Here is a 16,586-nt window from a genome sequence, read left to right as displayed (position 1 = left end):
CCTTATCAGTCTTCTCACCAAAGGGGGAGACCGGTTGGAGCTTTCCTAGTGGAGACCGATCACTTATTGTCAGTGGCCTATAAGGCATTGGCAAAGATGATTGGTAGGCAACTACGCCCCATGCTTCAAGACATCATCCATGACACACAGACAGGCTTTGTCCAGGATAGGAGCATCCTAGACAATATATTCACCTTCTTTGAGGCGACAGAGTGGGCTCAGCACAGTGGGCAGAGACTAGCCGTACTACTCTTGGATTTCGAGAAAGCTTATGACAGGGTGGATTGGGATTTCCTAGAGGGCACCATGGTGAGGTTGGGTTTCCCCCAGGTTTGGATTTGCAGGGTCTCCGCACTTTACAGATTGGCCACCAGCAAGGTTCTCATAGGCGGAAGGCGAGGGGAGGAGTTTCGACTGGAGAGATCGGTTTGACAGGGCTGCCCCCTGGCCCCATACCTATTTCTACTCTTTGCAGAGGCGATGTCCCACTTCCTCCGGTCACGAGTGAGCGGATTACGTGGCCTCTGGCTTCCAGTGAGAGGAGACTGAGTTGTTAGACTCAGAGTATGCAGATGATACAACTCTCTATATAGAGGATGATGAGTTGATGCTGGAGAGAGTGAGACTGGCTCTTGACGTGTTCTGTTTTGCAGCGGGAGCGAAAATCAACTGGCGAAAGTTGGTTGGTTTCCTCACAGACTCGAACTCTAGCACGGAGTGGGGCATTCACCTAGGATTTAGATGGGTAAGCAAAGGGCAAATCGTCCAGTACCTAGGGTTCCAGGTGGGACTCGACATCACTCCTGCCTAGCAATTTCTTCCTGTTCTTGATTCTATTAGGAGGAAATTGACCTACTAGAGCACGGCTTGCCTCTCACTAGCCGGCCGAGCCCTGGTGGTTAACCAGGTCCTCCTAGCGACGGCCTGGAACATCGCCTCGTGTTACTGCTTCTCCTCATCCTGCATGCTACAGCTTCGTTGCCTAGTGCGGAACTTCCTTTGGTCAGGGTCAGATGGCTCCAGGGATTCCAGGGCCAGGGTGGCGTGGGCGACCATCATATGGCATCCATCAGAGGGAGGGCTTGGGATCATAGACCCAGAGTATCAGAGTAAGGCCCACTTGGGCAAGCCAATTGTCCGTGGCCTCACACCGGGCGGGCAGACTTGGAAGGTCTTATTGCAGGAGGGTCTTCAGGACTGTATAGACCGAGGCTTGCGGTGAGTGGAGGCCATCCCTGAGATGGATTCTCAAGTTAGCCTAGATCACCCCCCCTCCCCCCCCCCCCAAATCACCTTTCCTATGCAGCTTACTCCACGTGTGGCAGGGCCTCCGTAAGGCCCTAATCCAAAGCCCCCCAGAGGCTGCCAAGAGGAGATAGACTGGCAGCCGGTGATTTGCAAAAGATCGGGAAGGGGCACAGATTGGCAAGTGCCCCCACATCCAGCGGGCTAGTTGGGAGGCCGGCCCGGCTGCTCGAACCATCAGGACATGACAAGAAGTGTACAGGATGGCAGATGAGGAGGTGTTGCAGCGAGTATCAAGCTACCAAAGAGGAGTGGAGTTGAGGAGAAGTGAGATAGACGCAACAATACCTCTGGAGTGGCTTGCTCCCCCGACACGAGAGCCGATAGAGCCCGGGGAGGTATGGGGCGCTAGGTTTTCACTAGCAGGCATCCCCTTATAGGTGGCAGGTAGAGTGGGCGGCGCCCCGCAAGGGACTTTCTTCACCGTTCAGGAGGGGGGCATCTAGCCCTTAACATAGGGCAGCAAGATGAGGGGATAGCTGCCCTTTCGTGGAGGAGGATTCGGTTGGAGGGCCTTCAGGGGAAGGCATGATGACTGGACCCCTATGTTTTTTGGATGGAGCTCAGAGAGTGGTGCCTTTGGATCTAGAAGGGCAGACCACTTGATGAGCTGGAGTTGGATCCAGGAGAGTGGCTATGGCCGGCCATTACGGTCGCTAGAAGCCACCCACGTTCCTGGAGTACAGTGCTAGGATTGGCAAACACGTACTGATGCAGGAGGATATGGATTGGGCACCGTCATGCAACAGGCACTGGGCGGAGCACAGCATCACGGAGCCTTTTCGATGGGCCTTCTGGCACTGCCTATGGGATAGCTGGAGGCCGAGAAGGGTGTCATACTTCTTATGGCTGGTGGCACATGGAGACTTGCGGTGGGAAGTTGGCTCGCCCAGATGCAGAAGGAGGGAGGTTGCAAGCGTTGCACACAGCAACCTTTGAAAACCCCAAAGCATTGCCTTTAGTCGTGTGAGGAGGCGCACTTCGTGTGGAGAGGAGCATGCCTCATCCTTCACCGTATATCACCTAGTCTTGGATGTATCTCATGGGGAGCTTTCTGCTGGCAGGCAATCAACCAGGGCCGTCACCTTCTGTATGAGGCCGGGATGCAGGACACGATATTCATTATCAAGGCAGGGTCGTGCGCAGTGGTCGATTTGGAGACTCTACCCACCATCCGCCAAGTACTGGAGCCCACAACAGACCACTCGGAGGTATGGGAGATAATAGGGAGTTTTATTGGCTGGCATATTTGGAAGGCGCGGTGTCAAGAGACTTTCGGTGGAGAGAGACTTTCACCACAGGCAACCTTAGCAGAGCTCTGGACCTCCATCATCCACTCCCTCCGCGGTCGATGGGATCAGGTGTAGGGCGAGTCCAGGGCTCGTCAAGAGCTCCGTTGTCATTTCATGCGCACTTGGGGCGGCCAAGACCTGTTTTTCGTGATGCAGGCAGGCAGCCCCAGATGGCGATACACCCCCCCCTCCATGGCTTCTTACCTGGTTCTTTGACCTCTATCACTTTTGTCATGTAAGCATAATGCTTTGCGGAGTAGCCACTATATGTCAACCTGTCAACAAGGTATCTGACCCTCTACGAGCGTCTAAGCTCTGGTGCACTACTCAATTCCCCTCTCTCATGAGGCGGAATATACATGCTCTGCCTTGTGCCAGGCGTATAGACAGTCGGAATACCAAGTTCGCTGTCTAAAGTATCAGTAGACTCATAGCTAGAAGTCGTTCTACCAAGTGTCATCATACCAGATGCATCCTCAGTAGCTTTCTCTTTTCCTTTGCTGTCCAAGACATCATATCTCCCCCTCACTGACATAGAAAGTCTAGTACAAGGACTCTGTGAATAAACAATCATGAATCTTTCATATGGAAGATTCAGCGATGTGACTGAGAATTGCAGCTCAATTTGATACACAGGCAAAGATTCTGATGTTAGGCTGTCTTCCTACTAAAATGGACCAAGTCTGATCTTTTTATGCTATGAAGAAATGAACACTAAACAAAATTTATCATTTCCAAAATGAAATTGTTTGCTAAAAAGGGTCATCCTCATTGAGCCTCCAACACCTACCTCATCATTAGATCCTTCCTTTGTGACAGAAAATCATCCTCGATGTTCGATAACTCCTGAATGAAAGAATTGTGAAGATTCACTACTTGGCTACCCATGCTATTGATAAGTGTATCCACATCCTTTGCCTGCTGACGAAACATTCGATAATACTCTTCATCAGCTGATTTAAGTTCTGCATGAATGATCTCAATGATATGTTTTTTGGATTCTAGCAGGCCATCACATGCCTGCAAAGATAAAACTGTGAAATTTATGCACAGTAAAGGCAAAAAAGTTAAAATACTAACCACCAAAATGCCAAAGCTGAGCTTGACAATATGGACCACTTAATTATTTCAAAATGAATTTGAGATCCATTCTGATCATTTGTATCAAGAAGCTTGTTTAGAAATCTAAAATGATGCTGTAACTGGTATCTTATTTAGGTGTGATTAATGCAGAAAGTTGAGAAATATTAATATATATTTTACACAACAGATGGTTCTTCGGCATATTGACCTTGCACTGCTCAGAGACATGCTGAGAAAGTTCTTGAGGAGCTTTACATGACAGCAAATCCTTCCATTTTCCACATATTTGCCGCAACTTCTCCTTACAGGTAATCTCCTCTGCTTCAATTTCAGATTCTAACAGCTGAACAAAGGAGCCACCAAAGATATGATTAAAAACAATTGAGAGACTTGTTGATAGTGTTTCATCAAAGTACTATAACCATCCATTCCTTTTTCTTATAGAAAGAGTACTCTGAACTGCAAAATTTGAGATGACTACACATCAAAATACAGATAATACAAGGGACTCTTCTGCATCTCATCACCTAGTAGAGTCTCTATGCATGTATGCCCACACACATCTGTAAGTGCTTGAGTTTGTCTGTGTTTTCAATTCTGTCTTGTTGCATTACCTCCTCATAACAGAGTTGCATTGAAATTTCCAGGTCACTTATAGATCAAGGAGACCTTAATTCAATATCAACAAGGGTGCAGCAGCATGCACAAAAGCACTATCCTTTTGTATTTAGCATTCTCTGCTAAAAGCAAGCTCCCCGTGAGGGAAAATTCAACTTTGCTAAAAGTAAGCCTCTTAACTCAGTTAAGTGGAAGTCCAAAAGTAAGCCTCCTACTCAAGCCTCTTACTCAAGTCATGTGGAGTAAATTTTTTGACGATGATCCACCATGCCACCATTTCACTGTACTAGTGTATGCCCTAAGGGCAATGCTACAAAAGAGGAGAACTAGTGTATAGAATATGGTCTGCCATTGAATGCAGAAAAAACCAAAGAACTCAAAAATCTTTCAACTAAAATGGTCCTATGGTTGAAAATTTGTTTTAATATCTATGGCTAGTTCTTGGAAGGAATATGGCATTTAGCCTTTTGACAAAGAAATTAAAAGGAAATGAACATCTTAAGCTTAAAGCAAGCATATCATAGACCACCTGCTTCTTCTCATTGTCATTTTGAGCATGACAGGATTCCCATTCATGAGCAGCAGCTCGGACTGAGTTTTCAGATGCTACCATTGCACTCTGCAAGCATTTCAAGAAGTTCCACAAATTTTGAGGCAATCATGTATATTTATTTTCAACATCATGTGTATTTGCTTGACTAGATTTAGAAAAAATTTCAAATTCATTATCAAGGATATAACAGTCCAAGTTTTGGTTTTTTGCGATGGTTGTGTGGTTACTTAAGAGAACTTCCAAATATGACGGCCTGCTCTTACCACCTCTCCCCTCTCTTCTGTACTGCTGTTACAACAATAGCATGTGGTTGCGTTCCACTGCCTAACCCCCTCACTGCCATTCATCATCCCCTGCCCTTTATTCTCCCCTTCCCCTGCTGTGCTGCTGTTACAACAACAGCATGTGGCTGCATCCCACTGCCTACCCCTTCACTGCCATTCATCATCCCCTGCCCACTCCACTCTCCTCACACTTTGCTGCCATCTCCTCCTTCATGTTGACTCTTTCTGCTGCTCTATTCTTGCCTAATCCACACTTCCCTTTCCCTCTTCCCTCCCACCTTCCTTGCTGCATTGTGTCACATGTGCAATAGAAACCAATAGTCTGATACTGGTTCATCATCCACTGCCTACCCCCTCACTGCCATTCATCATCTCCTGCCCACTTTACCTTCCCCTCTCCCTTTTCTGCCATCCCCTCCTCCATGTTGACTCATTCCTCTTCTCTTTTTTTTTTTGGCGAGTAAAAAGTGACTAATTATATTACTCAGAAGGCTGACTACAACAAAGTGCACATGCTCAACAGACCAGTTGGAGCTGATGCAAATCACAAATCCATCATGTATACAAGCCTCTCAAGGTGATCGGGGGGGGGGAGAGGGGGGGCAATAAGACATGGAGGGGGGCTGTATCGCCATCTGGGGCTGCCCGTTTGCATTGTGAATAATAGGTCATGGCCGCCCCAAGTGAGTAGAAAGTGAAGATGGAGCTCCTGATGAGCTCGAGACTCGCCTTACACCTAGTCCCAACGGCCGTAGAGGTAGTGGATGATGGAGGTCCAAAGCTCTGCCAAAGTCACATATACTGAAAGGCGCTCCCCGCCAAAAACCACCTGATAGCGTGCCTTCCAAAAGTGCCATCCTGTAAGACTCCCTATGATCTCCCATAACTCTGAGTGCTTTGCTATGGGCTCGAATACTTGGCGGCTGGGTAAAGCCTCCAAGCCGACCATTGCACAAGACCCAGCGTTGATGAGAAAAATCGTGTCTTGCATCCCGGCCTCATACAAAAGGCGATGGACCTAGATGACTATGTGGCAGCAAAAATCCCCCCACGAGATACATCCAAGGCTGGGTGCCACACGGCGGAGAATATGGTAGGCTCCTCTCCACACGAGCTGTGCCGCCTCACGAGACCAAAGGTAGTGCTTTGGAGTTTCCAAGTGCTACTGTGGGCAGTACTTACAACCTCCATCCTGCTGCATCTGAGCCAACCAACTCCCAATAACCAGATCCCCATGTGTCAAAAGCCAAAGGAAATACGACACCCTCCTCGGCCTCTAGCTGTCCCACAGGCGACGCCAGAAAGTCCGACAGAGGCATCCGTGATGTTGTGCTCCGCGCAGTATCTGCTACGCGAAGGTGCCCAATCCAATCCATGTCCTCTTGCATCAGTACATGTCTACCAATCCTGGATCTGTACTCCAAGAACTTCAGTGGCTTCTTTGTGACTGCATTGGCCGGCCATAGCCACTCTCCAAGGTCCCACTCGAGCTCATCAAGTGGCATCCTTTGTCATATCCAAAGGCGCCACTCCTGAAACTCCTCCCATGGCACATAAGGGTCCAGTTGCCAAGTCTTCCCTTGGAGTCCAACCACACGAATCCTCCTCCAACGAAGGACAACAATCTCCTCATCTTGCTGCCCTCTGTCTAGAACCAAATGCCCCCAATCCTACACAGTGAAGAAAGTCCCATAGGGGGCACTACCCACTCTACCGCCACCTGTAAGGGGAAACCTGTAGGTGAGAATCTAGCAGACCACACCTCACCAAGCTCCACCGACTCTCGGATCAGGGGGGTCTAGCCACTCCTGAGGGATCGCTAAGTCAATCTCCCTTCTCCTCACCTCAGCTCCTCGGTGACAACCTAATGTCTGTTGTGTAACACCTCCTGATCCACCATCTTGCACACCTCCCGCCACGTCCTGATAGTACGAGCATGGCCAGCCTCCCAGCAAGCCCACTGGATGTGAGGGTGCTATCCAATCTATATCCTGTCTTGATCTCTGACTTGGGGGTTCTAGACCACTGGCTAGTAGTCTATCTCCTCTTGACATTCTGGGGGCCTCTGAACTAGGGCCTTGTGAAGGCCTTGCCACACTCAAAGTAAGCTACGGAGGAAGGAAGATCTGGGTGGCGTGATCTGGGCAGTCATGAAGATGCATCTCAAGGATGGCCTCCAATCACGGCCAAGCCTTGGTTTGCACTCTTGAAGACCCTCCTGCAGAAGGACCTTCCACGTCTGCCCACCCACCTGGTGTGAGACCATGGACCACTAGCTTGTCCAAAAGGGCTAGGCTCTGGAACTTTGGGTTGATGATCCCAAGCCCTCCCTTAGACCGATGCTGGATGATGCTCGCCCATGCCACCTTGGCTCGAGAATCCTTGGAACCGTCTGAGCCAGCCCAAAGAAAATTCCGCACTAGGTGGCGAAGCTGAACCACACAAGACGAGGAGAAGCACCAACAAGAGGCAATGTACCAAGCCGTCACTAGGACCTAGTTAACTACTAGGGCTCGGCCCACTAAGGAAAGGCAGACAGTGCTCCAGTAGGTCAGCTTTTGCCTAATAGAGTCGAGAACTAGAAGAATTGCTGGGGAGGAGTGATGTTGAGGCTGCTAATGGTCGATCTGTAAAGTGCTAAAACCACCCCACAGATCCATGCTTGGGGAAAGCCCAACCTCACCACGGTGCCCTGTAAGAAGTCCTAGTTAACCCTGCCATAGGCCTTCTAGAAAATCCAGGAGCATTGCCAATCCCTGACCACTGTGTTGAGCCCAATCGGTCGCCTCGAAAAAAGTGAAGACATTGTCTAGGATGCTCCTATCTTGGATAAAACTTGTCTGGGTGTCATGAATGATGCCTAGAAGTACGGGGCGGAGTCGACTACCGATCATCTTGGCCACTGCCTTATAGGCCACTGACAATAAGGTGATCGGTCTCCACTAGGACAACTCCAACTGATCTCCCCCTTTGGGGAGGAGACTGATCAGAGGGATGTAAAGTCTACCTTCTTGAATGGTGTCCTTGAGAAGGAGATTTATGTTTTATAGCCTCTTGATTTTCTTGTGCAGGGGAAGGAGGACCATGTCTACCGATTGTGGAAGGCCGTCTATGGATGACCTTGCACACTTGACTGACCGCTATGCGGCTCGAGATAGGACCTATTGCATTAATCTTGACTATGAGCTTAAAATTTTCACCGCTACTGATAAGGATGACCTTAAGGTAGTTGTCTGACTATTGGTGACTCCTCACTGAGCTCTCTACAACAAGGGCTCCTAAGCCCCCTGATGGCTAGGTCACAATGTTCCTAAACAAGCTGCCAAGGAAATACTTTAACTTTATGTAGCAGGTCATCTCCTGACGACCCACTATGCCCACATTCTATGAATTTGAGTGTCAGCACTTGCACTATGCTAGACTATTTGATCAATTTCATGGGGCATCTCCTGTAGCAAGGGCTCGTTGCCACTTCTCAGAAGGGGTAGCAAGGGAAGGGTAAGAAACCTCAAAATTAGTGAGACCCAAGGGAACAACCAATTCTCTCTTTAACCGGGGTGGTAGAATGTACCTAAGAAGAATAGGTATTGTTAACATTGTCAGAAGGCTAGCTATTTTGACGCCGAGTGTCGATCAAAGGCAAGAGGCACACAGCCAAATTCCAAGTCTCATATCCCCGCACCTCACATCCCTGCACCCCAACAAGGTAAACCCAGCAAGGGTAGCAGGGTGGTGGCCACCAATCTTAGGGGTAGTGGAAAGCTCAATCTCACTCTGCCACTGGTCAGCCATCATAGTCCACAACATTATCAACGCCAAAGGGCTTGTCTGATTGATGTGTAGAGGCCCACATTCTCTCTTTACAGGCATCAAACACAAGTCTCGTCCATATTTGTGAGCTGTCTTCCGAGAAGATGGTCGCAGAGCCCCACTTGTCACAACCGATCACTTCTGCTCCAACTTGGATTGTGGATAGTGGAGCTACTCATGACATGACCCCTATAGATGACATTTTTCTCACCAGACATCTTGCAACTAGGAGACTCAGGGTAGGGAACAACTCCTCAGTGAAGATTCAGGCTTGTGGTCGCATGGGTTTTTCCATTAATGAGGGCCAAGATCGTGCTACGTTGGACAACGTTTATCATGTCTCCAAGCTTGGAGTGAACTTACTGTCTGTTCAGCAGCTTTGTCGGTTGGGATGAGTAGTCTTCTTTACATCGACCGCAGTTGAAGTCATTGATGACAAATCGACCGCAGTCGAAGTCATTGATGACAAACTACTTTAGCCATTGCTCATGGCAAGGCACAACCTGATGGCCTCTATGACATGACACACTTTCTTACCGTGTTGACAGTCGAGAACTCGGAATTCCATTGCTTCCAAGCTTTAGCCATTGCATGGGAGCCTTCGAGAACTGAGCGTCTCTGGCATTACTGCTTAGGACATCTTGGATATGACTCTCTTTTTGAGTTGTCGTGTCGCCAGATGGTTGATAGCATTCCCCGGTTGAAACTATCTCGAGAGGTCTAAAAAGCATGTCAGCTAGGTAAGCACCACCGTACACCATTCCCACAACATTCCACTCATAGAGTTGAGGCTCCATCGAGTCTGATTCACGCTGATCTTTGTGGCCTGACACCCACTACCACCTTGAATGATGTGCTTTACTTTTTTTTTATAGTAGATGATTTCTCTCAATACATGTGGGTGTACTTTCTCAAGCACAAGTCTGATGCTTTCACCTACTTCAGTGCTTCCGTGCTGTTGGTTACCAAACTAGACGTCGTGTAGGTACCATCAAGAGTGATAGTGGTGGTGAGTTTATCTCCCACGAGTTTTCTACGTTTATATAGGAGCATGGCATTTCTCGCTAGCTCACCTCTACCAACTTTCCTTTCCAAAATGGAGTTGTAGAGCGTAGCAACCAAACAGTTTTGAACATGGCATGCTCTATGCTCTTCACAACAGAGCTTCCCAATCGTCTTCGGGTTGAGGCTGTTAGCATTGCGGTGTACATCCTCAACAAATGCCCAACCGTTCAGCAGATTCCCTATGAGGCATTGTTTGACAAGAGGTTTATTGTTGCCCACTTTAGAGCCTTTGGGAGTCATGCATACACGCACACACCCGATGGCAAGAGAGGAAAGCTCACTCCCCAAGCTAATCTCTTGATCTTTGTAGATTATTGTTCCAAAGTGAAAGCCTATCACTTGTTTGATCCTGAGGCAAACAAGGTGATTGTTCGGAGGGATGTCATCTTTGATAAGAGGGACAGTGTGAAGTCTTATGCACTAGACTCTAAGTCATTACCTCATCCCATATCATCTGATGTTGTGCCTTCTGAGCCAGGTCTACTGCACGCTCCTAACCTTCCTATAGATTCTTTCGCTCCCAAGCCGCCTTCGTGAGACCCGTTACCTCGTTGGTACTAGTAGACTATGCAAGATTCGGGGATCCTTCCACTGGATTGCTCTTTGGAGGGCCCTAGAAGATCTGCTCGGCTTGCCTCTCAAGCTTCATATGCTTCAATCTTTACGGCTGATTATATTGCACATTCCGAGCCAGACAATTGGTAGGAGGCTCTCCAAGACCCTCTATGGCGTGAGGCCATGGAGAAGAAACTAGATAGTATTGACTGGAATGAGACTTGGAACTTGGTGGATCGTCCTAATCACAAGAAGGTTATCAGGACAAAGTGGATTTTTAGGACCAAGCTAAAGGCTGATGGGACTTTAGACAATTACAAGACTCACCTTGTAGTGCAAGGTTTTCGTCAAAAAGCAAGGTATTGATTATGAGAAGACGTTCACACCCACTGCTTGAATGACATCTTTCCGTTTGCTAGTTGCGCTTGTTGCTCACCACAATTGGCCACTATACTAGACGGATGTCAAGAGCTCCTTTTTGAATAGTTTTTGGGAGGAGGAAGTCTATATGAAGCAGCCATCTGGGTTTCCTTCTACAAACCGTTTGAATTAGGTGTTCCTTTTGCAAAAGGCTTTTTATGGACTAAAGCAAGCTCCGACGTCTTGGTTCCAGAAGATGGACAAGTTCTTACAGACTCATGGATACCAAATCTCTATGATCCAAATCTCTATGTGCACACTACATGCACGGGGGTGAGCTATATCCTGCTGTATGTCAATGACTTACTTATCACTGGCTCAAATTCTACTGCCATAGCGGAAATTAGGGCCAAGCTTTGTGCTACCTTTGAGATGATTGACCTCGGTCTGTTATCTTATTTCTTGGGGATGGAGGTAGTTTGTTCTAGGGGAAGTATTTTTATCTCACGGCAAAAGTACATTGTTCAGCTACTAGTGGAACAGTATTGCATCAATCAAACATGGCTTGTGGTTACACTTCTTGATCCCATTGTCCATTTGTCAAAGGATATCCTAGGTGAGCCCTTCGATGCACACATCTATCAATCTGTTGTAGGAAAGCCTCTTTGGTTAATTTATACTAGGCCAGATTTAGTATACTCAGTCAATATGTTTAGTCAATATTTTTCAGCACCTAGGATGTCACATCGGATTTTCTTGTCTTTGTGTGTTAAGATATTTGTGGTGTACTTTTCATTATGAACTGACTCATGGACATAGTTTATGCTTGCAGGGTTACACCTCCAATTCTGATTCGGTGGGAGATCTTAACACCTGGTGTTCCCATGGCGGTTATCTCTTTTCCTTGGGCACGGCTTCCATTTCTTGGTCAAGCCATAAGTAGGAGACAGTGGCGGCTTCCACGATGGAGGTTGAGTATAGAGCTCTCTTTGATGGTACCACTGAGGCCATCTATTTGAGGAGCTTGATGGTTGTGCTTCAATTCCCCTGTAATTCTCCTACAGTTGTCTACTGCAACAACTAGAGTGCCATTGCCCCTACAGGCAACCTGATCATCACACCTTGGACGTGGCATGTGGGAGATCACTTCCACTTCACTAGAGAGCAGGTTGAGCTAAATACTATTTGCCTAGAGCTTGTGCCTTTGCAGACATTTTGACCAAAGCGGTCAATCGGATGGTTCTATAGTATCTTCTTCCACGGATCGGCTTGGATACACCCTCCTCTACTTCTTCAGATTGACGGGGAGAGGGTGCTTCTCTCTAGCTTCTCCCTCCAATTTAGTGATAATGTTTATAGTTTAGCTTTAGACATTTCACACGTTTATTCTTTGTATTGCAGTTAAGGACATTTATAACTTCATCCACACTGTCACGATGACATGATTGTAAAAGGGCACTGGGACAAGTAAACAATTCCCCTATGAGGGCACTATCCAGTGGCACCATTGTATCGCATTTTGCATGAGCATGAAATCTTGCATATCCCTTTGCATTACCTCATGCATTGACATTCTGTTCAGTAAGCATACATCTGTGTGCATTTATCCCTTTTTGGTCTTTCATGAGTAGTCGACTCTAGATTCACAATATTTGTGGCATTGCACATGGCAGTTTCCCCATACTTGCTTTGCTTGTCTTGCTAAGCTCACCATCATCTTTTTTGCCTCTTCACATATTCCCCATATGATTGGCATAGACTCACTTACATTATCCTTAGGTACTTATCCTAGTAAAGTGTGAGATAGATTTGCTTGTTTTTTGAAGGGCTTGGGTTTGTTTCCTATCTGATACTTAATCGGCTACCACCTCTCCATTACTAATGTATTTCTTTTTATTTTTTTTAAAAAAACTTAAAACAAAAAAACAGAAGTCTATTGTTGATTCCATCCGCATTTGCAAGACTTGGTAGGCCCTTGGGCAGCCAACGAGCACCCTTGGTCCAATGCCCTTACCTCTCTAGGGTAATCACTTGGGCTCCCTTGCTAAGATAACCATCGCCTCAGTAGCCCTGGTAGGCCACTGGGCAGCTGACGAGCACCCTTCGTTCGATGCCGTGGCTACTCTGGGATGGGACGCCTTGGGATAAACATAGTTTTAGGTTGACCCACTTATCTAGCCCAATTTTGGGTCTAAAACGGGGTGTTGAGCTAAGAAATGTCATTAGTCACTTAAACAACCCCAAAATAGCTTATTTTATGCCTATTTTAGGCTTATTTTACTTAAAATCCTAAAATGGGGCGCGGTTCGAGAGAGTTAAATGGGGGCTCCCAAACTTTCTATAATAAGCACTTTGCCCTCCACTCTTCCTACCTCGTTTTTGCAGATTTCAGGTCTTTCAGCTTGCTGCGAAGGAGAGGGGACCCTTGCACAAACCCAGTCTGTAACTACACGAGGGATGCTTGATCAATCTAGATACCTCAGATCCTAACCCATCCATTAGGGACACATAAGAGGATACTTGACATGATTACTTGAGCTAGAGCTGTGTCCCCCAAAGTCTTCTCCACATTGGACAAGATCCAAGCTATGTGGCGGCGACCATGGTTTTCACACATGAAAAGTACGATACGCAACTATACAATTAAAACATGTATTAAATGGTACCTTAAGATTTTTAAAGCCCAGGCATGATAAAAATACATTATTATGTAAATATCTTAAGGTATGATAAAAATACATTATTCTCCCTTAAAAGCTACTTAAAGCCTATTTGTTTTTACGGAAAAAGGTAGAGAATTTGTTTAAATCTCAAATAGCATTAGGCCATGAGAGAATCACATTAGTATAAGAAACATTTTTAACACATCCCAAAGTGTGGATCGAACCAGAAAAGAAGTATCCATTAAGTTGGTTCTATTAGCAGTCATATTTGTCCTACATTGTCATCTCCTGCCTGTAAGTCTCAAACAAGGACATTAGCAGCTCTGACATGTTTGTCATGTGTTTTGGCAGAGGAGGCAGCTCATTCTAGAGCATGGATTTCTTTCTCAATCAGTTTAGATATGTTCACATTATGCATTTCTCAGGTTTGCGAGTCAATTTCCAGCCCCTGCCAGTGTGGGACTGTCCCACAATGGCCATGTCAGCATTGTGCTAGCCATGTCAGCATTTTTGTGCTGCCAACTGCATTTATTGCAGTTGGACTGATGCAATCAGCCATTTTTGGCCCTAGACTGGCAGGTCAGCCAGTTCAGCCGATTTTCAGCTATCTATAGCTGAGGGCTGGGCTGGCCAGATTTATTCTGTCTTTCAGCAGGTATGTGCACATTCAGATTGCTGCATTCTTCTCCGTCTCCGGCAAGGACTGGTGGCTGCACACTGCATCTTTGTCACTATCTCTATCTCGGTCACCGTCTTTGTCATCATTGATGGTGCTGTCATCATTATTCAGCCTGATTCAGTGCCCTCACTGACACCTTGGGCTGCATGCAGGAACTGATCGGTCCACTCCTTTGTATTCAACATTCTTCTTCAATCAGCGTGGATCTCTCTCTCTCTCTCTCTCTCTCTCTCTCTCTCTCTCTCTCTCTCATATTCCATACATCAGCTCAGATACACAGACAGAGTATTTTCATGGCAGCAGGAGGGAGTATTGAGGTCACTGGATCATATGTATATTTGGGAGTCACCTTTACAGCAGCTTTAGGGACTTTCTCGATGACACAGGCAGCTCGTGACCGCCTCACTAGAGGATACTCAGCATTGGCTCTTATGGAGCGACAGTGTCATCAGGCACATTTCCAGGAGCCCCGCATTGTGCGAGCAGAGCTTGCCACACCGCCCATGCTAGTCGAGGCATTATTTCAGACAGTCTGCTTCCTACACAGATTTCAGGATATGGACAGAGATCGCATTGCATATAGAGCATATATGGCATCTCAAGAGATGGCTCGAGCGGGGGATACCACATCATGGTATGCACAGACTAGAGCTTGGCTTGACAGACATGGGCTGGACATTGATAGACTCCCACCTCTTCTATATGATACTCAGGCTCCCACTTACACCCTCTCTCTCTCTCAGAGGAACAGAGTCATCAGACAGGAGATATGGCATATTTATATACAGAGGACATGGGTCAGCCCTGCACAGCCACTGCCATCGAAGATGGCACATTATTATACACAGTTCTTGAGGATATCAGAGCAGGGATTCATAGAGATTCCGAGATATATGCAGATCTATATGCCACATCGATTGAGAGTTCTTATTGGACAGCTCAGGGTATCATCACATCATCTTATGATTGAGAGTGGCAGAGCCAGTGGCATCCCGCGGGAGGAGAGGATATGCCCCCTTTGCAGATCAGAGGTGGAGAGTGAGGAGCATTTTGTTCTCAGATGCCCGGCATACTCAGAGTTAAGATCTAGATACACATTGAGCAACTCACTTCAGGGATGTATGACTGATATGGATCAGAGATCATTTGGCCGTTTTCTGGGAGAGGCATGGCACATCAGAGAGCAGAGCACACAGCGGGTCCCAGTCAGAGAGGGGGGCCCACCCAGACGACTATTACACAGTTCTTTCAGACAGACAGAGTGAGAGCTACTGTACCAGCCTCCAGCCAGACCTCCGGGCTCACACTACAGCAGGCTGAGGACCAGCATACCCGACGCCGCACGAGGATCCGTGGGTTTCGGACCCCACAGCCACACCGACAGGAGATCCGGAGGATTCTTGATCTACATCGACAGCAGACTGAGATCCGACGACACTCGACACATTGGATCTCAGATCTCTAGTTTGCTCTTTCTCCACCGCCGATGTACCACATCCTGCATCCAGGAGGGATCACCTGCTATTAGCGACTTCGACGACTGCTACTACATCCCAGGATAGTATATCTCCCTGCATCTGTTACATATACACATCGCACCACTTTATCACAGCCGACAGTTGTTCCCCTATCACAGCCGACATTTGTTCCCCTTTTGTAGCCATTATCTGGAGTACCAGAGCTACATACGCACATACACATACACGACACTTATCACACTCACAGCACCGTATTTTCAGTTTCCAGTTTTTAGCTTTTCATTCAGCACTTTTATTTTGGATAGCTGGACCTCATCAGTTGTATCACAGTTTGTCTCATAGGCCAGTTTTGGTCTTTAGAAGACGTTAATATAACTTTCTTTCTTTCTTTCTTTCTCTCTCTTTCATGAAGATAGTTGAATTAAGTAGCAATATTTACATCAGACCATGAGATCGGCTAAGAACATAGAGCAGACAAATCAACAAGACTCTTAACACAAAAATATCACACAGAAAGGACAGCTAGTGTGGAGCAAACAATATCCAGCTAGGGAGCAGCAATGTCAGGAAGAACCAGATCAGCTGAAACCATAGAGAAGATCCTCCACAACACTAAAACACGAACACGGGCCACATGACCATGGATGTCCAAGGCCGAATAAAAAATAAAGGCATTCCAAGTATGCCAAATATGTCACAGAGTTGTCCATCTAAGGAAATGGAAGAGGCTTGCAAAGCAAACATAGAAGCCATCCTTTGCATAGTCCACGAGCGGGTTGACATCCATTGCTGAGTTGCCAAGAACCACACATGGGAAACAAAACTCCAAATCTGTCGAGCA

At 47.0% G+C, this 16,586-nt stretch overlaps 1 protein-coding gene across 4 annotated transcripts in view; it reads right to left on the bottom strand.

The window, feature by feature from the left end:
- LOC148024214 (dynein regulatory complex protein 1-like) overlaps positions 1-16,586 on the bottom strand; it is a 202,872-nt gene that overhangs the window by 96,594 nt on the left and 89,692 nt on the right. For 3 of the 4 annotated variants that reach the window (XM_087693837.1, XM_087693838.1, XM_087693839.1), the window contains 3 exons: positions 4,828-4,917; positions 3,889-4,023; positions 3,388-3,617 (listed from right to left, as the gene is read on the bottom strand). In XM_087693837.1, coding sequence (XP_087549963.1) covers positions 3,388-3,617; positions 3,889-4,023; positions 4,828-4,917 — 455 coding nt within the window. The remainder of the gene's footprint in view (positions 1-3,387; positions 3,618-3,888; positions 4,024-4,827; positions 4,918-16,586) is intronic. The other variant, XM_087693840.1, reaches the window with a different exon arrangement.

This window comes from Lygodium microphyllum, chromosome 15 (assembly GCF_053477565.2).
Source record: "Lygodium microphyllum isolate KBCC chromosome 15, Lygodium_microphyllum_v1.1.10, whole genome shotgun sequence".
NCBI classification, from domain to species: Eukaryota; Viridiplantae; Streptophyta; class Polypodiopsida; order Schizaeales; family Lygodiaceae; genus Lygodium; species Lygodium microphyllum.
This window is presented reverse-complemented; position numbering and strand designations above follow the sequence as displayed.